This window comes from Labrus mixtus, chromosome 12, assembly GCF_963584025.1.
Source record: "Labrus mixtus chromosome 12, fLabMix1.1, whole genome shotgun sequence".
Taxonomy (NCBI): Eukaryota; Metazoa; Chordata; class Actinopteri; order Labriformes; family Labridae; genus Labrus; species Labrus mixtus.
The window spans coordinates 16806834-16833978 of record NC_083623.1 but is presented as its reverse complement, the minus strand read 5'-3'; the positions used below and the strand labels follow the sequence as shown (position 1 = coordinate 16833978).

The 27145-nt window shown below is 39.4% G+C and overlaps 3 protein-coding genes across 3 annotated transcripts; 1 reads left to right on the top strand and 2 right to left on the bottom strand.

Annotated features, from left to right (window-relative positions):
* Positions 1–1054: 1054 nt before the first annotated feature.
* LOC132985150 (uncharacterized) lies at positions 1055–4169 on the bottom strand. The gene is made up of 6 exons (XM_061052369.1): positions 4018–4169; positions 3647–3919; positions 3030–3338; positions 2892–2945; positions 2040–2138; positions 1055–1633 (listed from the first exon to the last, which is right to left on the bottom strand). Exons 1-6 carry the CDS (start codon positions 4079–4081, stop codon positions 1572–1574), a joined length of 861 nt encoding a protein of 286 aa, XP_060908352.1. The 5' UTR covers positions 4082–4169; the 3' UTR covers positions 1055–1571.
* Positions 4170–5994: 1825 nt separating this feature from the next.
* Positions 5995–15727, bottom strand: slc25a29 (solute carrier family 25 member 29). The gene is made up of 4 exons (XM_061052367.1): positions 15288–15727; positions 11415–11458; positions 10746–10829; positions 5995–8994 (listed from the first exon to the last, which is right to left on the bottom strand). Exons 1-4 carry the CDS (start codon positions 15313–15315, stop codon positions 8224–8226), a joined length of 927 nt encoding a protein of 308 aa, XP_060908350.1. The 5' UTR covers positions 15316–15727; the 3' UTR covers positions 5995–8223.
* A 144-nt stretch (positions 15728–15871) lies between these two features.
* On the top strand, positions 15872–20032 carry slc25a47a (solute carrier family 25 member 47a). Its single transcript, XM_061052368.1, has 6 exons — positions 15872–16305; positions 16693–16736; positions 16812–16883; positions 18062–18235; positions 18437–18701; positions 18795–20032. The coding sequence occupies exons 1-6, from the start codon at positions 16269–16271 to the stop codon at positions 19106–19108; spliced, it is 906 nt and encodes a 301-aa protein (XP_060908351.1). The 5' UTR covers positions 15872–16268; the 3' UTR covers positions 19109–20032.
* Positions 20033–27145: the final 7113 nt, after the last annotated feature.

Here is a 27145-nt window from a genome sequence, read left to right as displayed (position 1 = left end):
TCCTTTTCATGTCATACAAGGGCTTCCTATCCTGTTCCAGCCACTCCACAGTATTCAAATCCCCCGTTCTTGTCAGTGTTTGTGTCTTCACCATCTCTTCCACCCCCTCAGACTCTGGGCTGCAGCCAATCACACACCTTAGGTGTGTAGATTAGATGTGCTGCACTGCACTGTGAACACAGTAGTGGGCTGGCTGCGAGCATTTAAAATGCAAATAGGGCAACACTGGGACCGGCTCCGGCAGTCTCTCACCTGCTGTGGCTTAGAGTGTGTGTGCGTGCATATGTGAGTGTGTGCATGTAAGAGTGTGTGTTCCAGCAGGTAGAAAGTGAATTGCGCCAACTTAGGTCAGATCCAAAGTAAATCTAATTCAGCATGATTGCATTGGACTAATAGCAGGTTTGTGTACAAAATGAAGTGTTATATTTGGCTTTGAGGCTTGGCAAACTGCATGTTTTGAAATCAAAGTCGAAACACCATCACCTGTAAATAAAATGCCATGTTACAATAACACAACAAAAACCTCCGGCTGGTTGGGGTTTAACTCAACAAACCAGCAACATACTGCATGTTCCTCAGCCTGGCATGGACAAGGAAAGACATCTATTACAGGCAGTGCTATCAATAACTTTCAAAATTAAACTTTTTTTGCAGTCTTACCAGCTCAGTTCAGATCGTAATTTCAGTGTGTTCTTCACCTTTGTTGTACAGCCAGATAATGCAGGAGAGTAAAATGACTGAGTTTTTGAAATTCAATGAGCAAAATGGGATTCCAATATGAAAAGTATTTAATGTTACCCACATTTTTTCATTATTGTATTCATTTTTGGACTTCAATGTCTGTATAGAGATAAGACAGTGGATAGAGTTGGAGAGCAGGGAGGGAGAGAGAGAGAGAGAGAGAGAGAGTGGGGACAAAATGAGGGAAAGGAGCCACGTCAGACTCAAACTCAGGCCACTCACTTTGAAGACAACAGCATCTGTACATGGAGCGCACTAGGCCACTGGTGCCCCAATGTTACCCAAGTTAAAAAGAAAAGTTTATCAGAATATATTCTCTCAACAACTTCTGCTTTATTATATTTTATGAAAGCAGTGCATATCTTAAGACATTGTACAGGTTTGAAAAAAAAATCATAAATGAGCATCAATGCTGAATTCAGTAAATACACAATGGACTGAGGTAGACTATAAAAACACTTGATACATTTTTGTTTGAAATGTGAAATGGTAGAAACAAGTCAGAGAGCATAATACCTGTTAGGACCTTAAGTTTCAACAACAGCTACAGGAATGGGGATTTAATAATATAAAACATTGCACACGGTTGGAGCGCACATGGACAACTAAATCATTACAGTGTCATTTTCATTTGGTAAAGCAAACTATTTATATTGGACACAAGCGTACTCAGTGGACTCACACTCATGGACAAAAACTCTCTCAGAACCAACAGGAAGCGTGATTTCAGCATAGACCACATCATCTTCATTTACTACCTAACAAAAAAAAAACACACAAACAAATGCACGTTAAATGGTTAAAAACTAAAGATATTTAGCTCTGTGTTTTTATTTCAAGTAAAATGTACTTACATTGTTTGTGTAACAAGACTCCTCAGGCAGCTGCTGGCCTAGAAAAAGAGACAAACATGTTTTTAGTCCTGTCTCTTTCAGATCTCTCAAGACTTTCATAAAATGATATAATTAAAAAACACATAATTATGTGTATTAAAGGTATTCATTATTGAATTACTCCAAGTTACATAAGAAAGCCTGACACAACATTTGCTAAATCATTTCCTTAATGTGTGGCTGAGTGAAAACAGGACTTGTGAGGTATTAACACATCTTATGTGTCAATCTAGTGTTTGCTTCAGACACAGAAAAGTACATTTGAGTAACATGTTGTGTACATGTGTAAATGTCTGGAAGTGACTGCGTACACGTCCTTGCATTGGTACCTTTGGGGGTACATTTACCGTTGTAGTGATTTCTACAGAGCCTAGCTATACGTTCAGGAAGTTTAGTAGAACTTACTTCTTCTTCTTTTGTGCACAACGTACACTGCTACAAGCACTGACAAAACGGCACATCCAACCAACCCCACAGTGAGGCCGACTGTGTCCTGGCTGCTGCCTGAAAATGCAAATAACAATCAATTAATATTACAATTAGTCTGAAACAGAGAGCAAAGAAGGCCCATTAAGGGGACCCCTATTTGTCTTGTATAGTTCTCTAAAAGGAGCAATCATTTACAACGTTGACATCTTGAAGAATTAAATAAGACTTCAATTCAGAGAGTAAGTCCTTAACATAATTAGGAAAACGTTCAACTGTGGAAATAAATCAACTCAAAAATTGAATCATTTTCCAATCTGGTTTAATATAATCAGAGTGGCCAGCAGGAAATGACCCCTGCTGGACATTGAAAATAATGCAGGCTTCAAATGCTTTGCCTTCACTTTTTACAGTCTATAGCCCAGTACATGCCACAGCTTGAAACGGCAGTCTAAATAGGGCTTGTGTTTTACCTACAGATATTTAGGTGTGAGTCTTCCTTTCAGTGAATGATTGAAAAGAAAGCAAATAAACATGCTTCCAATTTATGAAATTCATCTTTTATGTTTCAAATCAACGTAATACTTGTGGCTAATCAATGCAGCAAATAGTGCATTGACTTACCAGAATAAGAAGTTTGACCGTGAATTTTCTTTGAATGAAAAATAACAAGCTGGACTAGTATCAATATTTCTGCATTGTATCATGTCTATTTATAATAATTGACACAAAGATGTTTTTTAGTCTTCACACATAACCTGTAGAAAACATTTTTAGGGATATATTTTGGGACAATTGGCAACTAGCTGGTCAGTAAGAATCATACTGAACCTGGACTTTGAGGTTCTAGGTCTTTCACGTATACTCTTCCTTTTCCTTTAGGATCTACAAAGAAATGAAACATGTCACAAATGATTTTCTGCATTAAACATACAGGATTCTGCTGTTTAGGATAACTCATATACTGACCTGGGACTCTGACACGAAACGCCACTGAAGTTAGGGATTGATCTCCCACAGTCGCCTGGCACCTGAACGTCTTTTTTACAGGACTGTGAAAAGTGACAGTGAGGGTTGTATCACATTCAGACTCCTGTTCTATCTGGTGCTGTGAGTCTCTTTGTATCTCATCACCGGCTTCATCCACCCACATCAGGCTGACATGTTGTTGTAGCAGCTGTGTGTAGCAGTGTCCCTGCTGTACGTAAGTGAGGAGGATACACTGCAGGGATGCTGCTTTACCAGGTGTGAGGTTTACCTGTGGGCCTGCTGAGAGTGCTGAAAGAAGAAAAAAAAGAAAGAAAGAAAGACAGAAAGACAAAAAGAAAGACAGAAAGAAAGACAGACAGAAATAATGAAAAGAAAGACAAAAAGACAGAAAGAAAGTTGAATATTCTGCCATTAAACTGATTCTAACCACAGCATTTATTTTAGATTTTGTTTCATATATAAGCTCTTATGTGTAGTTCTTTGTTGTCTGTTTGTCACTCTTTTTTGTTTGTCTTTTTATTTACAAGCTGCTCCACAAAATTGCCCTTAGAGGGATTAATAAATTAGTGATTAATGATTGAATTGATTGTTCTCACTCGTGTAAGGAAATAAGACGCTCAGCCTTCGTTTGCAGTGATGACGTCCAACATCCTCTGCTGTGGGATCATTGATCTGCAAAGTGCATTGTGAGTCCTTGTCCTCTAATGTTGGATCTGTCTGGATTTCTCCTTTACTGACTATGGCGATGTAATCAAGTGTTTCCTCTGAGCTGAACTGCCAAACATGAAAGCAAACCACATCTTGTTCACATGGATATATGATCTTGTAACGGCGTCCAGGAAAAGTCAGGCCATGTTCTCCACTAACACCTGCAGAAAGAAGAAGTTTAAGATTTTCTGCTACACGTCGAAGATGAGATATTTTAAATTAAGTTAGCCATATAGAATTGTGTTGACATTTCACTTACTTGTTGTAGATACATTTAACAGCAGCAGCAGCAGTCTAATCCCAGTGTGAACGATTTCAGCCATCCTCTGTTCTAATCCTTTTACTGTGAAGACGCACACTTCAGGTTCACTGTTTTGTCCTTAGTGTTGGTTAACAGAAATGTTCTTCCTGTGTTTGCCAACATCCTCAATGTGCTAAAGTAAAATAGAAAAAAAAAACAACCGTACCAGTGATTTGTCAGTGGTTAGACACCATCAATAGTGAGAAGTTATTCATATTCAAGTATGAAATTTATTTGAGGTTATATTCTTGTTTTCTTTAAATATAGATTACAGGTTCAGCATTTTGGATTCGTTAAAGGATGTCTTATGTGACCTTCAGCAGTGTCGATTAGAGTTCTGTCTTTCATCTGAAGGTGACAGCTTTGGGTTTTTCTAAGACTTGTAAAGAACTTTCTTGATTAGATCCAGATTAGAAAATGAGATCTGAAATAAGAAACACTGAATAACAATTGGAAATGTATATTTGACCAACTATCTAAAACATTTTTTAAAAGATCTCCCCCTGCCTCTCACATATGGCGATTGTGAAGTAATGAAAAATGTTGAAGAGAAATTAACAGAACTTTTATTTCACTGTATGCCTGAGAAAAATATATATTATGTAAAAGGTAAGGGGGGGGGGGGGGGGCTGTGAATATCAGTATTGTTGCTGTTGCTAAATATGCTAATACTATTATTGTTAATTTGTTGTCTAAAATCAATTATTGGTTGGGGTAAAATGACCTAAAATAAAATAATCAATAGGGTTTTTTGGTGATTGCAGATTGTGAGAAAAAAAGACTTTAGTAAACAGCAGGTTCTTTTTGTGGAAATTGCAAGACTCAAGTGATGGTACACTGGGAGTCTCCATCGATGATGCAATCAAATAACATTGGGACTTTTGTTTTTGATGGTCAAATCATTACAACCCAATTGTTGCATTAAAACCCAACAGCAAACCTCAAACAATACTTTTTTTTTTTATAACTGAGAATAACTAGTAAAAACTTTAGAGGACAGAAAGACGAGAACTTTAATTCGGTTGAACTGTCCCTTTAATATGTGGTTGCAGTTACCACTGCCCATCAACAGATGGCACCGAATCTACATTAACTGCTTAATAAGCGTCTTTATTTTCCAGCACACCTTCTGTTGGCAACAATCGATTTCTCAAGTTAGAAGCTACATCGAAAGTAAACTGGTGAAAATATTTGTCACAATAACAATATATAAGATGTTATTTCTCACAACATATTGAAAATAACCCCACCTTAGCCAACCCCAATTGTGAGTCAACCCTGAGTAACTCTGACATCAGAAAGTTAATGTACCATTAAAAACTAGATCCCTACCTCAGGAACTCAAGACAAGCAAGCAAGAAGGGGGTCCTTCCGCCAGAGGATAAGGCAATATGGGGGTCCATGGCAAAGTTTGTCAAGCCCTGTCCTAATCTTTTCTAAAGGAGAACTCTATGAATGTAATTTTTTGTTAATGAAAGAAACTTAAATATGAATTGGTGTAATTAGGGGCTGGATAAAATTGCGGTACAGTTATATATTTTCATCCTGACTCGTGTGATACAGATTCCCTTACCAAATTGACTCACCACATTACCACTTCATGGCTCCTCACTGCTACGCTTATGAAACGAACAGAGGGCAACATGAACGGAATTGTTCAAAAAAAGAATCATGTCAGGAGGATAATGTGGAACAGCAGTGGAAAGAAGTCAGAAAATGAAGCCTAATAAGAGGTCAAACTGACACCATGTTGCAGTGAATAAATCCACGAATCCTGCCCTTTACCTTTTAAGAAGTTTTAGTCAGATATAGTGATGCATCAGTATTAGATTGTCTTACAATACATCAATTTAGTGCAGACTCGCTGCCTTGTGATATTATTATTGTGGGCCTTGTACCAGACAGCTATAGTGTTGGATCAAACACAAGCAAACAGTTTTCTGAATGAGTTTTATTTACCCATTTGTACAGATGCTCAGTGACAAATGTAGACAAATAGGAATATGTTTGACTATGTTACAAAAATATGAAGTCTCAGTCTCATATATAATCTATTCAGTTGAAGAGCTGACACAAACAGCTCACACCAAGTCTTTAAAAACTGCTCAGAGTTTCGGGGTACCACTACTTTAGACTGAAAAATAGACGTTATATATGCCTATATATATATTTACAATACCACTTCAATGCTATATCACATCAATAGTAACATCCTGTACATATTGCATCCTTCACAACAGATGGACTCAATGTTTGTTTGAGACATAATCTACATTATTGAAACATAGATAACAGTCCGTGTTCAGAGGTGGAGTTATTAAACACAAGCAACATCTACAGACAAAAAAAATCTCCCTTTTTAAATGTTCCACTTTCATTAGTCATCATCACATAGCATCAAACCACAACGAGCCTTGTAGGTTTTCAAGTATCTAGGCAGCATTTCAGCAGCAATTTTCACAACAAGGGACATCTACATTTAAATAGCAGGGCCCAAAGAAATGATGTCATCCTTCAATGAGTTTCAGGTGGGATACATTCAAGACAATGTTCTACACTATATCACCAAAGTCAGAGGAGGGATCTTGGTCCGGGGGCATTTCACCCCTCCACTTATTTCCAATGAAGTTTCTCCTAAATGCAACATGATGAAACAATAGTTTACCTGTTAAAGCTTAAGGGTTTAAATTCACATCAGTGCCCATAGTTAGAGATGATGAAGTTCATCAAGCTACAGTATAATTGTGAGGGTCTGTTGTCCACCTACTTTGGTCATAGAGTGTAGACAGTAGTCATTCACACATCGCAACAGTTTGATATCGTAGCTAGTTTTAGAGCTGGGGAAGCTTTTGCACTTGGACTTTACAGCAAAAAATAAAATATTCAGACACAAAATACAGAAACAAAAATATTGGATGTTGACCAAGCCCATGCAGAAAGCAGACAATCCAAACTCATCAGCAACACTTTTAAATAAATAAGCGACTACAAACACTCCATAAAATAAATTATTATGGCCCACATCCAGATTAGGTACAGTATACAAACTATTGGTGCAAATTTAGGGAAACAATCACTTTAAATATTTCCACAGGGACACACCATGCAGGTCAAGAATAAAACAAAGCCTCACAAAAAATGTAGTCTTTTTCAAAAGGCTTTTAAAAGCTTTTCTGGCCTCAGTCCACTCAATCTGTCATCCATATCATGAGTTATATAGTGCCAAAAAAGTCCTGGGGCAAGTTCTGGGTACAAATGTGGGGTTGTATTTCTCCAACCAGAATGAACTTGAAACATACACAGAGTTACATCTGCAAAACCGAGATACTTATAGATATTATATATATTATATTATAGATAGCCCCACATGACATGAAATTGCAGAACCATATAAAACCCATACCATCCCTGGCTTTAGAAGGTATACATAAAAAAAATAAAAATAAAATGATAATCAAAAATAAATAAAACAAAGATTAGCAGTACCAGTACAGTGCCAGGTGTAGTGCCATGTTCCACTTCTGGATTGTGACGTTTATGCAGGAGAAAAGCCAGAATGATGAAACGTAATACGCTCCCAGACTGACGGACAAAGAAAACAGAAAACAGAAAAGCAATTTACAATCCACACACATAGGCTTTACTTTCCCTCTGGAGCCTTCAGACCAGTGCATTTCTGTAAAACATGAGCTATATGGACCATCAGTGCTTAAGTTATCATCAGAAAGCTGCAGTATGATTTTTGGTTTGAATTACAAACACGCACGCACGCACGCACACGATAAGTTCTTCACACTTATCAGATGCTTGGCTCTTCAGAGGATTAGGAGCTTCGGCTTCCTAAAAAGCGTTCACAAGGCAGAAATATTGTTTCCAACATACATTAAAAAAAGAAATCAGTATCAGTAATCAGTATCAAAGTCCTTCTAATAAGAGGCATCACCATCGGTTTCACAAGACTGCACGATCAGAGGCCAACCAAAACATTGTTAAAAATAAATAAAACCTTCTCCTTTCTTTCCTTTATTTAAGATGTAAAAACAAGAGTTTGTATAAACTGGTTTTCTGACTCAGTGTTTGGAATGACTGGTCTGATGAGAAACAGAGTCAGACAGAAATAAAGGTTTTGTATGAGTAATTTGCAAGGGTGAGACGTCAGGGCTGTCACAGGCTGGAGGGTTGGGCCTGCTGCTGGATCTGTGTGTGGTGACCTGAAGGAGCTGCTTCACAGTCTTTAGGTCCCTCCTCCACCCCTTGAGCATACATGAGGATGAGGGTGACCGTGGCGAAGGTAGCCGCGTTCACAGGGAAGGCTCGTAGCAGCGTTGAGGTGAGGCCTCGCGTGAACACCATGTAGCCCTCTCTCCTGACACTCTGTCGCACGCAGTCAGCGATGCTGCTGTACTGGTTCACTCCACCCACCCCGTCTGCCTGCAGGCGTGATTTGATCACATCTACTGGGTAGGTGGAGAGCCAGGAGGCGATGCCAGCCATGCCCCCAGCGAACAGCAGTTTGGGGATCATGTAGCGGTCGTCTGGCTCACAGCCAAGGCTGCGTGTCATAACGTCATAGGCCAGGAAATACACACCAAATCCTGGTGTCTCTCGGATGAGCGTGGTCAGCATTCCTCTGTTTACGCCCCACAGACCCTCCCGGTTGTAGATGCGAGCCAAGCAGTCGAGGGAGTTCTTGTACAGCTTCCTCGAAGACTTCTTCTCTCCGGTTCCCTGCATTTGCATGCGTGTTTTAGCCAGCTCCATTGGGCAGCAGATGATGCACTGGATGGCACCTGCCGCTGCTCCGGCGAGGAACTGGTTCATGGGGGTGTCATGTCCCAACAGCCGCATGGTGTTTCCCTGAACACCAAACACTAAAGCATTGATGAATGTCAGGCCCATCATGGGGGATCCAATGCCTTTGTACAAGCCAAATATCTACAGAGTAGAGGATTAGAGAAGCCATTAGACAAGGTGTGAAACATTTCAACTCATTAAATCAAACCTTTATGCTAACTTTCACTGTGCCAGTAACTGTAGATTAGTATGCAGTTCAGTTACACAGCCTCAAATGCTTCTATTCTAGTCTAGATGTTCACAGACTTTGCCCTTGAACAGGTCTTATCACAGTTTATACTACTGATTTAAAAAGCACATTAACTGGCAGCTGCCACTGCTAAAATATAAATATTATATTTGAATCTTTGATCAATGTCACAATATCAAGTCCTATAAACGTTTCCATTATAACCTTTACTTTATTTGTTTCGTTTAAATCTATGAAACCAACCTCTTCTCTGCGACTGATGGCAGGCCAATGGTGATATGAAAGTTTAAACTGACACAGCCTGCATACATTTAGATTTTCTAGAACACAATGCTGCTGAGTCACACTGCTCATAGAAGTTGTTATCTATTTACTGTGCTTGTTTACATTAACCGGAGCTTCAGTGGCTTTAGCCCCAGCTAGTGGTGGGTGCTGTGTTGCAGTTTGAGCATAACAATTTATTGGCATGGACAAGGGCGTCGTAGTGGGGGGAAAAGTGGGACTGACTACCCAGGGCCCAGTGGGGAGGGGGGCCCTTCATGGGCCTGAAATAAAAATGTATTTCTTATTTCGCTTTTTTCTCTAAGTTATAACCGCAATAAGATCACTAAAATTGTCTGAATAAATAAACAAACATTCAGAATTCCTTTCTGGAAAAAATGTGGAGTCTGTCTCAAAGGCCCCTCTCCCCCCTGCTGCAACTGTCTGAAAGGTGTGTATATTACAAAGTTTAAATTATTTTTAAACTATGAGGAAATATTGCAGTGATTATGTATCTTCCGTTTTCAGGGTGTAAAACAAAGCATAGTTGTTCGAAGTTTTTATGGGTCATTTGTGGAGGTGAGGTCATAGAAATTTTTCGGGTTAGTTTGGGCCATGGTAGGGGCCCAATGTGATATATTTTCATGGGGCCCGGAGTTCCTGGCGGCGCCCCTTGGCATGGAGGACCATGTAAAAATATGAATAATTTGTTTAACCGACTAGTATTTCTGGTGCCGGCTACTAGTGGGAAGAGTTAGTAATGACATTTAACTGTTAGTTAAGTTAGCTTAAAAGATAAGCTTTGAACTACAAATTATTTCATGTATCTGGGTGATATTATAAACATCTTGTGCTGAAAATAATTACCCTTTCCACTTGGGACAAAATTGACAATGTTCCAAGGTACAAAATACAAGATTATTTCGAGGTCAGGGGGCGACAACACTCTAGGAAACTTGAAAATAAACAAACATGTCTGACCCACATCAAAAACTTCAGATCTATCCCCCCCCTAAAATGTCCTTTACTCTTGCCCCACAACTTAAGGTGCCTCTTTCTGTCATGAGACCAGGAGTGACATAACCCTACTATCAGGTGACTCTGACGACCTCACATAGTTCAAACGATTCAAGATGGCTGTGCTGTGCATGCCAAAGATAGGCTCTGTCTAACATAAGATCTGCATGGTGTCATCCAGTCTCACAGTTTCACAGCCAAGAAAGACAGATGTAAACAACTACAAGCCCTCAACAGGAAAACATCCTTACAAATCAGCTCAAAAGACTGGAGAATTTACTGAACACACACACAGAACATAACTATAATCATGTATCACATTACCTCATATGCATTTATAAGCATAGGATTTGATGGGACGTACCGTCTCCTGTCGTATGATGGACTGGAAACAGTGGTAGGTCCCCCGGTACAGAGGCTTATCAATACTCTGGACCTGCAGTCTCACCTGCAAAAGAAGACGCCCGAATGTACAGTGATGACATGGCAACCCAAAAATGTTTAGCTTGAAGATTAGAATACATTTAATGAAAACACAGATTATCTGTTTGTTTGTTTCAACAATGTTTCTGTGTCTTCCCATCTCTTATTTTGTTCCTTCTTTTCTATGTCATGTGTCTGGTTTCCACTGTGAGGAGAGAAAGTCATGTGCCTCTGGTTCCTCTAGTCCTTCTTGATCCACATTCCTACATGTTATATATAATCTTTGTGTTTCGGAAACTTCTATTATGTTTTGTCTATATTGTGATTTTGTAGGTCCCCATGACATAGATGTAGGTTCAGGCTTCATCTGGATCATGTTCACAGAACCGCTGGCACCAGTTGCTCTGCTTTGGGACAAGTTCTTCCATCAAGGGTCTAAGGACAGAAATCACTCTGTATGCTGTACAGATAATATAAGGCTGATTGTGATTTGTGGCTAAATGTATAAATGTTTGTTTTAAATAAATGTACTTAATTAAAGAATTTACTAACAAAGCCTGAACTGTTGTTTATTAATGACACTGTGCCTTACAAAAAGACCTTTACCCACCTTAACTGTGTCAAAAGGATGTCCAACCAAGACTCCAGCAGCACCTGGAGACAAAGGGAACAACAATGAGAATGATGTACTTTCACCATTTCATCTTTCTCTGCGATAGAGGCGTTGTTTTTGTATTGTCAAAATCATATACAGCGTTTAGCAAATAAAAGACTTGGCCTTGTTGTCAATATTATGTCAAAACAACTTATGTGTTGTCAGTCCTGTCATCTTCTCATTCCTAGAAAATCTGGTTTAATTGTTTTTGACAGTGATTTTAATACAAATCAGCATACTAAAATCTTTGGTTGTGTTGGCCTCTGTTATTCGGCGTATTAGTATTTTAACTAAATGCTTAAGTTGTAACACAGAGAGTCCAAAGCTCTGCTGAGTCTTTACCATCACAGTTAATGTAAACTCTGGTTTTCTGAGTATTTTAAGAAATATGGAGCCTCTGAAACGTCTGTTTTTTAAAAAAGTTTTTGGCCAATTGGACCAGTCTTTGAAGGCCAAAACTCTAGGTTCTGCTGGCACTGCTTTTTAATTAAGAGAGTATGCTGCCATCTCTTCTTGGGTAGCGCCACCTTATCGAGCCAGAGCCAGCCCCCACTGGCCATCATCACCCTCTAAAACTTTCTTTAGCACTCCTTTGAATGTTACATAACTGAGCCTTGTGCAGCACATGCCCATGTTCTGATGCCAGTTTGGGCTTCACTCCTAAGTCTATGAAAATAGTTCCTCGACGAAACACAAAAAACAGATCATGAGTTAAAGCTGCAGTTGGTATCTTTGTGGTAAACAGCAGTAACTTTTTTGTGTTCTATTTGGACAGAAGGTCATAATATAGATAGCCAGCTTTTAGTAAGTGAAGAAGTCTGACAGTATCATGAGATCTCTGTGTTTCCCAATGCCTATATTCAGCAGTTTAAAAATCCTTACTGTTACAGTAAGCTTTTACCAATCAGTGCTACTCTCTGACCGCTCTGTCCTGATTGGTTGAGGGACAGGCCCTACTCCCTCGTCCTGAGTGGTTGTGGGACCATGAATGCATGAGAAATCTCAAAACAAAAAAGTTTGTTTAAAACAATGGCGGAAAGATATTACAGAAGACACTTGCCGAGAACAAGTGTCCAAGAAGGAGGAGGACCAAGAAAGAAATAAAACACATGTCAACATGGGCACAGCTTCTGGATCTGAAAAGTTTTAAATAAGAATTTGCCTTTCTGTCGGACAGGTAAGTAATTGTGTTGTTTGACTATATTATCAATACCACCACTCTCTTTCCACCCAAAAGACACACCGTTGAGCATGAGAATGGCCATCTTTCCACTGCATCATAATGTTATAAGCCCTTATACACTATGAACTATAAAGAAAAGAATATTCCTGGACACCTACATTTTTTACATTTTGCTTTTGACATTTGGTTGGAAACAAAAGTTCCAAAAGGAGAAAGACAAACATCAGTTCCTTTCGTTAATTATTACTCCAAAGAAGCGAGCAGAAAATACTCAATTTTGTTGCCCTCTGTAAGGAGTCGAAAACACTTTGCTGGTTGCTGCTATGCATAGGCCATCATCAAACCTGCACGAACTATTGAATTTAGTATTGATCAGTGTTTCCCCTACCATTATACCCCCCCTCGCCCCCCTGAAGGTCAAGTAAAAAGGCTTGGGCTTTTTGTGCCTTTATTGTTTGTGCCTTTATTGTAGGGATAGGATAATGGATAGAGTTGGAAATCAGGGAAAGAAGTAATTTAAGGATACCTTTCCGATAGAAAAGGACATCTGTCATTAAAAGTAACCCATGAACACCAAGATTCCTTCAAGTGTTTGTGTCGTCGTGTCGGCATGTCGGCTTGTCCCCACCCCCCCAACGCTGTAAACCTAGGGGAAACACTGTTGATGAGTTATTGTTGTATATTATACTATAAATATTTTCTGAAGTCATGACTAAAAATACACAAATGTGTCCTATTTTCCTGTATGCTATAATGTCAACAGCAGAACTGGAATAGTTACACAACCATATCATCATGCACAACAGGAAGTGATTCTGCTCCCCCCCCCCCCCCCACTATACGAAGCTCGCACCCTTCTAGCGTTGTTTTGCAGACTGAGTGCTGACAAGGGGTTGCCACGATGAGGATGAAGCCTAATGATCCCCGGCAGTATGGGGTTCTGGCTAGTGTCCCACCTACAACCACCCAGGAACTTGTACAGACACAAGTCAGCAGAGAGTCATTGTGCGCTGTCATATTAGGCTAACCACATTGCATTATGAGGAATATTCATGAACCCTATCCCTCAGCGTTTGTGCACTTTTGCAAGAGACCTTTCTACACCATTTTATTGTATTGGCAAAACATACCTATAATACCACTATAAAGAATAAATTAGATATTGTCTTATGATTAAAGGCAGTCATACTGGAAGGAAAACTACACAAACAGTGTTCAAGGCCCCTATGCACACAGACCCAGAGTTATTTGCACACCTTGAAACAGACAACAAACCACAGACAGCTAATCCCACATAATCACCTGTTGTGTCACCTGACCTATTTGTAAAAAGGGCCTATCAGGTTTAAGCCAGGAAAGAACACACGCAGGCGAGCGATTGACACAATGATGAGCGGTCATTGACCTCAAAGCACTGGCATGATCTGAGTACAGGGAAAACAAACAGTGGAGTATGTTGCATCATATTTGTTATTACAAGTTTATTCTGTGCTCACCCCTCAGTCTGAGGACGGAGGCTTAAACGAAAACTGATCTAGTTTCAAAAGTGCTTTTGCTGACGTCAAGTTTTGAGTTGAGCATAAACTAGGCCGTAAACAGATTCCCAGAATCGCACACACACTGTGAGAGGGTGGGAAACCACATGGTCCGCTGTGTCCTTTAATGTTGAGAAGAGGAAGCAGCGGATTGGCCTGTAAAGGGGTGTGCCCTGATTCATGCCCTCTGCTGTACAGTGTGTGGAAACTTTACACTGCCAAGCTATCTTAGCTAGAGGGCTCAAGCTGTACTTGATAGTGTTAGTATGCCTTGAGTTCTTAGCAGGGTGAACAAGTGACAGCAGGGGAAAATGCAGAAGGTTGTTTCATCCTTTATTAGTAAGCACTTCTCAGACACAAACAGTTCTTGCTGCTATTTTATCATACCAAGTCACTTTAATCACTTGTCACTTTATCTTGTCATTCTCTGCAAATACTGTCTCAATTCCCCCCAGTTAACTTCATCATTCATTTTGTACTGTATATACCCCCTGTTTTTATTTTTTATTTATCTTATCTATTCTGTTTAATGTGTATTTTTGAGCTTTCTTGTCTGTGCTGCTGTAACGCAGTATTATCCTATCCTATCCTTCCCTCAAAAGTAAACATGGTGCCCTGACAATTACAGAATCCAGGTATGTCTCAGTACTTTAAAATTAAACCTAATCAGGAAATATTATTCTGTAGTATTTCCTGCTAAATATAGTTGTTTTTTTGTTTATCCAACACCTTCTGTAGGGAAATTATAGCTGATACAAGTCAGTCCATGTCTCTTATTTTTATCTCTTTTATCTCGTTATTCAGTCTGCAGTTTTCGCAGAATTAGTCACTGAAAACTTTGCAATGACAAAAAGTCCGGGTCTGCCTCCAGGTCAAAGGCAATAAGCGAAATAAAAAGTCTGGTTATATTCTGCCAACATGCGGCTGAATTAAGAAAAAAGCACTCGTAATGGTATGATGGTGTTGCATCACATTGTAACACGGAGCATTTCGTGTCTTTCTCCTTTATGAAGTTTCATCAAAGCTCGACTTTGCTATCATATTTCCAATCAAGGTCCTCTTGTGCAGCTGTTATCACATTACATGGTGAAGCAGCTGTCATTGACCTACCTCCGATGCATCCCGCCACGAAGTCCATCGCCCCTCCTCACCGTCACCTTGTAGGAGAAGGACCTTGTTTCACCTGAAGATAACTCTATTTAAGCCCAGGCTCTATATAAAAAATGTTGCTCTAGACCGCCAACTTCCTCCTTTATCTGCCAGTAACTCTGTCCCACCGGTTTTATCTCAAGGAAAGTTCAAAGTTTCCCTTTGAGCAGCCGGTTGCAGGTTGGCTAACACAGGACAGCTTTTTAGGATTCCCCCTCTAAGATATAATTTGCTGACGCTTCTAACCCGCTCTGACTTTGTATTTCGACTTTCTTATTCTCAAAAAAGAGTCTCCTGCTGACCTACAGAAACTCAATGAACTGTTGTGGCTTTTAGTCAATGCGGACAAGCTCTCTGCTGGATGTGTCAAGGAGGTCTATTTCTGTAGCATAGCAAACTAGCAACGCCGGAAGTAACGAGGAGAGGGCGGGAGTTACCGGCCCCGGGGTAGAGTTTCCACCCAATCAAAGCGCTGACACCCCGCGTCAAACATAATCCTCTTCATTCATTGGCTAAATTCTGAAGACCGCCCAGTGTTGGAATGCGTCACAGATGCCGTGTGATGTTTTGCTTTTGAATGGCCTGTCTCGTGTCATTGAGGGGATGGAGCCTCTGTATTATCAACAGACAGTTGTGGTATGTAACCAAAACTGAAACTTAAGTACACTCATTCAAGTCCAGTACTTAAGTTAAGTAAAACGAGAAGTAGCTTATTATCAAACGCTCAACCCCCCCGTTTTGATAAAGAGAACAACTCGGCTATCTTCGGCTAAAGTCGGCTCCAATGTTGTCACTCGACGCTGTTTGGCTCGTAGCATGACACGCCTCTGCTGCACGTCATGCACCAGTAACACATCCAAGGTTACCACTTTGCTGCACATGTAAGAGGAAGAATGGACTCACATTTGACAAATATCTGTCGGCCAGTGTCAGTCTGATAGGATGCATATCGCTGATTTTGTGTCCGGATCATTTGCAGGTAAGAGCCATCTGTAGTCCCATGTAGTCCGGAGTTAGCGTGATTTCTCTATGCAACTAGCTACCATGTGTGCAGAGTAGATTACAGCACAGCATGTCAGAATAGTAGATTAACCCTAACATTAACGTGTCTTTTGAATTTGATGAAATAGGTGGTAAAGTATTTACTGAGTTTAACTACTACACCTAATATCTTGAATATATGAAGTGAAAAGCCAAGTCAGTAGTCTCAAAGATAATTTAGAGTAGGTGAGATGCATAACACCAGTAATAAAGAGATAATGTTTTATCTCTGTATTAAATAGATCTGTCATCTGCACATTACTGAAAGTGTCATTGTTATGCATTGATCAACTGTGTCCTTTACTCACTATTTCTCTGAAAACAGGGGCATGTGGGGTTGCTGTGGGCTACCCTCTGGACACTGTGAAGGTATTGTTATGTGAACTGTATGTAACTGCATAACACATCAACCCCTTTTTGACATTAAAATTCTACCTTTTTTAGGTCCGGATCCAAACCCAGAAACAGTTCACCGGAGTGTGGCAGTGTGCAGCCACAACTTTCTCAAAAGAAGGGGTCAGTAGAAATTGTGGAGTCAATTTGACACAAGAATTTGGACAGCAACGTCTCTTCTGCCTCCGTGAAATGGCTAAATTTAATGTTGACAGATCTCTTACGACAATGTATCTATGTTGAATCAGTTTTAATATGTTTGTGTGATCTGCTGGTATGGAAACCTCAGTGTTAAGGCCAAAACAGCACTTTCTAAAATTGTGAAGGTCAGTGGCAAAATCATAGGTGCCCAACAGAGCAGCCTCACTGACCTCTACAATAAACATGTTGAACAAAAAGCTAAAGCCATCATGTCAAATCAGTACTCCCCCCCCCTTCACTCTGAGTTTCAGCTACTCCCCTCTGGTTCTCGTTTTCAGATTTACCTCTGTTAAATCCAACAGATACAGGCACTCTTTTGTCCCCAGTGCCATTTCCCTCCGTAATTCAAGTCGGGGGAGGGAGATAGTTGTGTGGGTTATGCTGCTCAGTGATGCTGATGCTGTGTTTCAGTTTGTGTCTGACCTCGGCCGTGTCTCTTTGGTCAGTTTCTGATTGAAGTTACAGTTACTCTCTGTATAGGCTAATCTTATTGTGGTTTTGTATGGCAATTATGTGACTGTGTTGGAATGTGCACTTTTAAATCTTATTACCAGTGATGTATATTTTACAGTGAGCTGTTTATATTTTGTGCTGACTCTGCACTTTATTTTAATGAAAGCTGCCAAGAGCCTCAGTCAATGATCTCAGTTGTTTCTTGACGGCTGCTATATTCAGTGCCTCTTGCATTTTTACCGTGTTGGCTTTTTGGATGTACTTTTGTCTTTTGTCTTTTTACGGTCTTGTTCTGCCTTGCTGCAACACCATCGGGGACAAATAAAGATGGGTTGAGCTTAGATGATTCTGACAAGGTTTGGCTGGTGTGTGGGACAGCAGAAGAGTCTCGTGATGTGACCACTAGTGTCATTGTTGGTTATGTAACAGTGTCAGAGGTGTAACAACATGTGAACTACATATTTTCTTAGCCAAACTTTATTCAGGGTATCCATCCATCATGAGCATTAATGTATGTGAGTTCCAGTGAGCCTTCATCAGGTCAGAGAGGACAATTTATTGCTGTTAGTGACATAATGGTATTCCCTTTCTTTTCTTTTCAACCGATCATTGATTTGTCATTTGCTTTTTCTCACTTGTATTATCAGGTGCATGGCTTCTTCAAAGGCATGTCCCTACCTCTCACCACAATCACTATGACCTCTTCTGTGGTGTTTGGCACATACAGGAACTGCCTGCAATGTCTGAGCCAGTCACGGGGAGCTTGTCCAAACACCAAACTAGATGTCTTCGTGTCTGGTTTGGCAGCGGGTATAGCTCAGGTAAGGGATACGATTTTTGAAGGGCTCTAATATTTTTTTCGATCATGTGCCTTAGTAGTAATCTTCTTCACTTTAAACAGACAAATATAACATTTCCCTTATATCCTTAGATGCTTTTATACTTATGTTAATAGTGAAATGCTCAGGTTTTGAGGTGTTCACGTTTGTGAAATGTATTGTCCATTATCTGCCTTTCGACAGACATCAGTGATGTCTCCAGGTGACATCGTAAAAGTACGTCTGCAGTGTCAGACAGAGTCCAAGCGTAAGGGAGCCAACATGCCAAAACTGAAGTACAACGGTCCAGTTCACTGTCTGCTGAGCATCATCAAAGAAGAGGGCTTTAAGGGTCTTTACAGAGGAGTACTTCCCCTTGTGCTGAGAGACGGGCCCTCGTACGCCACTTACTTTTTGACTTATACAACCATCTGTGAATGGCTGACTGACAGCAGCAAGAAAAGACCAGGTGACTAAAGTCCATTTTCTGTCTGTCCTTGAGGACTGAAACCGAGTTTATTAATTCCCCTCCTTCATGTCTGTATCTTTTCATGTCCTTCAGATTGGGGTGGTGTGATGCTGGCAGGTGGTGTAGCTGGAATGGTTGGTTGGACCATAGGAACACCCATGGACGTGATCAAAGCCCGTCTACAGATGGATGGAACACGGGAGACAAGGCGATATAAGGGGTTTTATCACTGCATCACAGAGACGGTGAGGGTGGAGGGAGCGGGTGTGTTCTTCAGGACCTTAGGCATCAACTGTCTGCGCGCGTTCCCTGTTAACATGGTGGTGTTTTTAACATACGAGGTTCTCACCGGACTTCTAAAAGACGGACCTGGAGGTGTTGACCCGCCTCGTATTGGCTTTGAATAGTATTGACTACCTCCTACATCTGTTAGTTTTATTATTGATCTAAGCTTTTACTTACACAATGGCAAATACTTTTTGCGAGGTAAATCTCTGTTGCATTGCAGTATTTAAATTAATATTGTTATTATAATATTGAGTAATTTAAACAGTCTGTTACATTCATGATATTCAGTGACATAGGGTAATGTCTGCTTGTATGCTCAGGAGTGATGGTCAGTAATGTTGGTTGCATAGATTGGTCCTGCAACACTCTGACCACTAGATGGCCTCCCTGGCCAGCTTGTTACCTTTTTTTTCTCTTCTTTTACATTATGGTTGCAACAGAAGAACAGTGTGAATGACTGGTTTGGTGTGAAATCCTAGATGGTGCAGGAAGAGATCTCAATAGATATGACACTAACAAACCTAAGCAATATATTTAAGACATTGAATTAAGAATAATGAAACTGCAGCAGCATGCACAATTTATGTGATACCCGTCCGTATCCTATGTACACACACACGCACACACACACACACACACACACGCACACACACACACACACACACACACACACACACGCACACATACAGAGAGGGAATGAGCAGTGACAAAAAGGTCAGGTTCTGACTTAATGCTTGTTTACCGCTGTTACAGACAGCTTTCAATTCTCAAATCTGTAAAACAAAAAGTCAGTAATCACAGGGTTAAGCATATCTTAAACTTGTTTGTTTGATTCCGTCTTCCTCTATTACATTTGAAATGCATAGGACATTTTAAGGGAATACATTTGCTGTCAGGGTTTTATTTCAGGGTTTTTTGACAAGGCAGTATATATGTATATGTGATGATATACTATATTTGATGATATTTCTGGTTATTTATTATCGATATGAGTATCATAAAAGTGCAAAATGTGCCTTCCATAATAAAACAAAATTCAACATAATTACTCAACACTTTATGAATCTTTGTTTAATTTTACTGTCAACAGACGCGCATGGCTCAGTTGGTGCTCTCGGTCGTCTCTCAACAGGCGTATAAATGTGTTTGAATGAGATGAGTACAAATGCTAACCATTCCAAGGAAAGTCATTCATGAACAAAGGATAACTTGTCAGTTTTCTGAGCACATCCCCCTCTTCTGAGCGACATCAAACTACATTTATGTTTAAATTAAATATACTCCATATGTAACCTGATGTAGGCCATGATGATGACATTCTAGTTGAGGGTACATGGAATAAATAATTAAACACACATACAGATATAGAATATTCAAATTGATAAATATAATATTAATGAATAATAACAAAGTATCAATATTGTAATAGTAAAGATTTGTTGCTTCAACTGCACAATTTAAAGCGTTAATAAATATAATTTGATGAATATCTGAAAGATTCTGTGTTTTTTTTAGAATTTTAGACACTGATAGTTATTAGTCCACTCGAAGAAAGAAAATGTACAGTAAAAAATACTTCAATATACAAATAAAATAATGAATCCCAGCATGCCTCCTTACACTTTTTAGGTAAACAGATGTTGAAATGAGTTCTGAATGTATGGACCAAATGTTTCTCTGTGTCTTGTGCTGTGTGTACGTTTGTACCACCATCTAGTGTTTGAAAAGAAAACTGTCTTTGATTACATACCTAGATTGCCGTTAATGTTTCCTTGACTGCAGCGCTCGGGCTTTGCTTCTACCTCAACCATGATCATGTCTACTTTTTATTGAAAAATCCCCTAAAAGGTGCTTATTTCAGTTCAAGATACTTAACATTGGACCGTTTTTACTTCACATTACTTTGATGGCAACCTGTTGCTTCTTCAAATCTGGACCAACTGTGTTTTCAGTGTTTTAAATAAAAGCATAAATGAATCCTTCCAAAACATTGTTTCTGATTAAAGCTTAGGTCAGACTGAACTTTCCACAGCTGCAGACTGAGCTTGGAATTATCTGTTTTAGGTTTTATCAGACTTGAGGGGAGCCATGCAGGAACAATTTGTGGCTACTTTTCCCCCCCCATGTAGCCTGAAACCTAACATGTCCCAGCTAATCCGGTTTCTAATCAGATACTAGTGATGAAATTTAGATTATAACCGCCGACTTTTGTGCTTTTACATTTCGCTCTTGAACGTATTATGTAAAATAAAGATTGGCACAGTAACCGCACCTTAAAAGAATGCAGATGTAAAGGTGTTTATGAGCTGAAAATGTCACCATCTGCCCTAACATTTTTAAGCTCCTATGTTGTCCATAAAATTCTAAGTAACAGGAACAAACAAGGCTATTGTTCAATTGAATAATTAACTGAATCAGATTATCCCACAAGCAATATCAGTTGGAATCCAGTAAATATTTGAGCTGATGGAGATAAACACCAACGCTCAGAGCAACATTATTTGTTCAATAACTCTACTTCCCCCTCCTGTTATTTGGGTTGTGGGTGTACACACAACTATGTACTTAATCATATATGTAGCTTGATGTAAATTAAAGGAAACCCAATATTATGTGTATAAGTGCTGGGCCACCAAAAGCTCTGGGTACACCTTCAATGTGGTCTTTCATGGAAGTCTATCTATCCACTCAATACAATGGATGAACCCATTTCTTCACGAGCATAAAAACATCACTATGTGGAAAAACAAAGCCCCCTCATTCGTTTCAATAAGACCACTGAGTTGACACAGCAGGAGTGTGAATGCCGAGGGCTTCTGGGGTAAAGAACGCAGAGTTATCCAAGAAAGATGAACCTGTTTGAACTTTAGCCTCGACTCCATTCCAACTTTAACTGTTTCATCACACAAATGGATGTTATTGAAAGTGTCGCAAATAATGGTTGCTTACTGACTTTGACGTTTCACCTGCACCATAAACCACACTCAGATGCTGACTTATCCCATTTTATCTTTTTGATGTTTGTGCTGTTTTTAATCTGAAAACTCAGTAACACAACAGTCCCAGGTGTCTTATAGGTGTCTAAAAGTACCATAGAGTAAGGCGTCAATCGTTTTCCTATTTCAAATCAATGTAGTGACCTGTTGCGCCCTGACTTATTAAAGAGAACTGAACCGTGATGGTTGATATGCTTGATATGACAGAGTTACTCAGTGGATGAAGTGGAGTCAAGAAACCCTATGAGATCTGTTTTGAGTGAATTGTGAACACAAACAAAACCTCAACCAAACACAAAGAGATTGTCTCTATATTTATTGTCTTTGCAGTATTTCTCCAAATCCACCTTCATAGTTGTTTTAAAAATGTTCCCCAGCTTGGACAGACATAAATTGGTGCTAATATACTTTAAGTGATCTAATATACAGATTATAAAAGATTATGTGTAGTTCTACTGACAAGAGCTAATGGCCTGGCCATACATAAGAGGGCCCAGGCTTTGCTGAATCTGTACGCCTTTATTTTAGTTCCAAACCAGCGCTGAGCTTCATAAACCAGGCTTTTATCACAAAGGGATACTTTCTGAATTCTTGGAATTAGAGTCGGTACTGTGGAACTAGAAAACCCTTGAATGTTGCCTTTGTTAGCTGCTTTTAATTAAAGCCTGCATGTCTTTCCCCCTTATGCAACAGCAGTCCACAATTATGCAAGCATCTACAGATCTAGTTCAATAAAGTTACAGACTGCTTCATGATGAAATGCTTGAATTGAGTGACACCTTTAACAAAGCGCAGTGCTTTAAAACATAATTTGCCCTAGGTGAAAAAACAAAACACAGGGCCTTATAGTTTTCATAACTGATCACTTTCTTATATGGATTGTAAAGTTTGAATTGATCTTACATTTTTTTTAATAAGTTTGCCAACGAGATGGTATCACTACTGCTACACAAAGCATATCAAGCAACAGATGATTATCCACGTGATGTGTTAGCAGTATTATATCAGTGGGCTTATTGGTGGGATGACGTCTACATGACTCACACCAGAAGAGCCTTTTATATCTTTCAACTGTTTCGGAGTTCATATGTTTTCTATTCAGAGATCATGTCAGGAGCTGCCCTATAAAAGACCGTAATTCATAAGAGGCACATGCTGTGGATGGTTGTGAAAAATTATTTTAAAAATTCTGCATGATTGTTTTTTTTAAAGTCTCCTTAACTTTCTGTAGCTGTCCAAAGAAGTGCAGAAACATATGATAACGCGACCAGCAGGGCTTGTGAGGGTGACTAATTAAATGATGGTTGTTCTCATGATCTTCGCAGAGCATCATTTTATTGTCAGATTCAGGCCTCAGTAACTACCACTTGGGCCCCCTTTCACCAATTGCTGTTTGTCTGGGCTATTTTGGGAGCGCTGCGCTCCCCTGTTAGTGACGTGTGCTGCTGGGTAAATTTGCAGCTCCGGCGGCCTGGGCCTGCAACCTCAGATGGCATCAACCGGGAGAGGTGGGAGGGATGTGAAGGAAGGGTACACAGCAGAGCATGCTCAAGGGCTAAGAAGAGAGGGGGAGGACCTGGACAGAAAATGTTATAAATGCACTTATTGAAATGATGTTCAACCTAGCAAAAATGGAAACGACACAGAATAACAAACTAATCTAATTGATGAAATCCGGAAAACAAAGCCCTTTGTATGTGATACGAAGAGCAAATTTGTTTTTGCGTCAGATGAGCGAGATTGATGCATTCATGAGAAAAAAGAAACTCTTACTCTCACTGATGACTAACAAGTGTCGTCAAGAGTGGTGACTGTAATGATTGAGTTGATGGAGTGGGGGCGCTATTACACTTCATACTTAACGCAACCAAACTGTGGCAAAATGGGAATGGAAAGAGAACACTAAATACAATTGTTTTAATGCTCAGAGCAGATTGGCTAATCTGTTACTGATACTTGTTTTGTCAATTGCACGGAAGTGAGCCTCATGACGAGCACAAGTGCTTATGAATGAAAAAAAGAGTGTCCATCATTTGATTAGCAAAAAACAACATAAACCATTACTGTAGCCTTAAGTAATTCCTTTTTTTATATTCTGTTAAAATGTTTTGGGAGCTCTATTGAGATCAGTATGCAGAGCACACTGCACACAGAGCCACTGATTAATACCATCACAGATATAATTTCAGCTTCAGAAATCAAAACTATCTCAGAGGAATGAGTTCCATGCTCATTACAGTTGTGGTTGTGGTTGTTGTGGTAGTTCTTAGCTGTAAAAATAAAATCTGTGATATATGTTTGTATCTTTTATTAAGCTGTCTGTAAGAAAACCAATGCAGTGTAAATAACTACAATGCATCATTCAATACAGAAAGTCAAGTTCTTGTTTAAAGTCAAAATGGTTAAATTGCAGACCCAGTAACCCCTTCTATGCAGTAACTGTCAATAAAAACTGGATTTATGTTCATGAAGCTACAAGGCTGACTATAGTGCCGACAAGTCTGAGCAAGAAGACTTTGAAAGACTTTAAAAATACTTACGTTTGACAACCTTTCACATCTGAAAAATTTGTAGTCATAGACTACAAGATTGAAAAAAAAAGTGGTATCTTGCAGGTTCACTATTTACTAGAATACAATTAAATACAGACTGGGATCATTTCTCATCCTGCTCTTTGTGGAGAGCTGAAACAGAGGAAGCTAGGATTTACATTTAGAGCAAACAAACCACTAGCCAGGCATCTCTCTTCTCCCTTTTACTTCAAACTAATATCAGTGCACCAACATTGAAACCATATATACAGTCGTAACTGCCGCATGAGTCATGAAACTTGCTTTGCATTCAGTTAGGGCTTGGTGACAACAGACAACCTACCCTTCCTGTTCACTTTAAAAAAGAAAAACTGCCTTAAGATATCCTGGAGTTTTATGACCACCTTACACCACTTCAAATGAAATTTGTTTTGAGGCTGTGTAAGTATGTAAATGTACAGAGACCCAATGTAGATCCCTGTTGGATTGTTATTAAACAGAGCCTGAAATTGCTATAAAGTTTATCATATAGTCCTTTGACAGTGTGCATGTGTCTGCATGTGTTATGTTGAGTTTAGATTTCAAGAGTTTGGATAAGAAGTGCACATAGTCCTTTTTATATTGCCAGTTCAAGGCGGGATAGTTATCCCCCTGTAACATCTCACTTTTAATGTAAATGTCACAGAGGCAGATGTCACTATGTCTTTATATCCCACCACTAATATTGGCATCGGAGGTGGTTGGAGAGGCATTACAGGGATGAGGCAACATATAACTTTGAAACAATCAGGGCAGTTTGTATGAGGCACTGTTGTGGACTCTCAATCTGAGCTCTTACTTTATCTCACTGTTGTTTGGTATATTCCCCAGTATCACCACCTTCTAATACTGAGGAATTCTTTCAAAAAGAAACTCTTAACAAAATTGTGATTGAATAAGCTACAAAACGTTACTTTCTCCATGCAGCTCCCTCTGGTAATGCTTCTTTCTAGGCCTAATTATGTAACAAATCTTTCATGTTAGGGTTAAAATGAAGACCATACAAATCAAAGACTTGAGATTATACCATTTGAATTAATTTATACAGGTAATTTGTCAAATAAAAACTACAATGATGTGAAATGATCATTAAAGGATTCAATTTCATCATTGTTACTTATTTTAACAGTCTCTCCTAATTGACCAAGCAAACTCCATCTTCTCCCAGGATTCCCATTGACTTTTCTCAATTCTCCATATTCACACCTGTTCCAACATGTAATCAGTCTTGCTGTTTCTTTACCTTCCTGTCTTGACTGTGTCCACTTCCCCCACAAGCCTAACATTGTATATATACCTGATTTTAGTTTCATTTGTTTGCCAATACCTTGTTTTTGCAGCTTATATAGTCGTGATTTTGTTCTGCCTTTTGGTGTTTTTGCCCCTGAGTTTCGTCGTCCTGAACCTGCCCAACTGTCGCCATTCACTACCAGTTCGTCTCATTGCCAGTATCTGCATTAAAGTTATCTTGGCAAAAGTCTTTGCTCAATACCAGTATGCCAGTTTGTGTCTGTGTTTGGGTTCTTCCCATTCCCAATCATGACAATTAATACGGTCAGTATTCATAATTAAGTATTGGTAGGAGTCTGGCTTTAACTTTTTGCTTATGGTTTCTGTCCAAAACTGCTGGGCTGTTAAGTGTTATGAATGAGATACAAATCCAGAATGAGTCAGTTATGTGGTTCTCAAAAAAGATGATTTTATCTACAGGTCTGGATATCAGCTAAGACATATTTGATTTAAATAGTTTCAGTTTGTCTGAGTCCAGTTTAGGTTGGGGTCAAAGAGCTCAGGGGATCAATTGGTTGACCATACATACTTTACTTTGCTAATTGTATATTTAGGCCTGTAAACAGTAAACATTACAGCCATTTCAATGTTCCCTCCACCACATGTTTCACTAGTAACCTACTTTAATTTCTCAGCCACTGAAGAATAGTTAAGTAACAGTTAAGGAACAGTAACGTCTTATTATAACCTCATTTCAAAGACTGACACTGACCATAGGTTTGTGTTCAGGTACTATTGTCCACTGATGTTTTACCTAATGGCAAAAATACTTGTAAATTACACAACTCTTCAGCTCTGATATTGCATGTAATATATACTCAACAGTCCAAATTTTGCGATTATGTGATTCCATAATCAATACTATTAACACCTCTGGAGAGCCGCTTTATACGAAAACAACACAACGGTTGTGATGCAGAGTTTTCTTTGATCTGGAACAAGATAACAGATGGTGAACAGACTGAACAGCATCCTGTTGAGTTAAAGTGTGACCGGGCATGAGGCAAGAACCTCATGGCTGAGGCTTGTAGCAAGAAGGTCAGCAGAGTAGCTTGGTTATAGGCAGCTTTTTTAGAATGAATACTGTCCAAAACATGAGCAAGGAAATTAGGCTTTAGACTGAAATAAAGATGATCAATGACTTGGAAGCAGAAACATGCTGAATTAAATCTTTGTTAGGAGCAGAGGGATGCATAAAAAAAGCATGTGACAAAGAGGGCAGGTCTCATGTGAATCTAGACTAAAATTATTTGAAGGTTCAAAATCATCACGGTTAAGCTAAAATAATGCAGTATGTTAA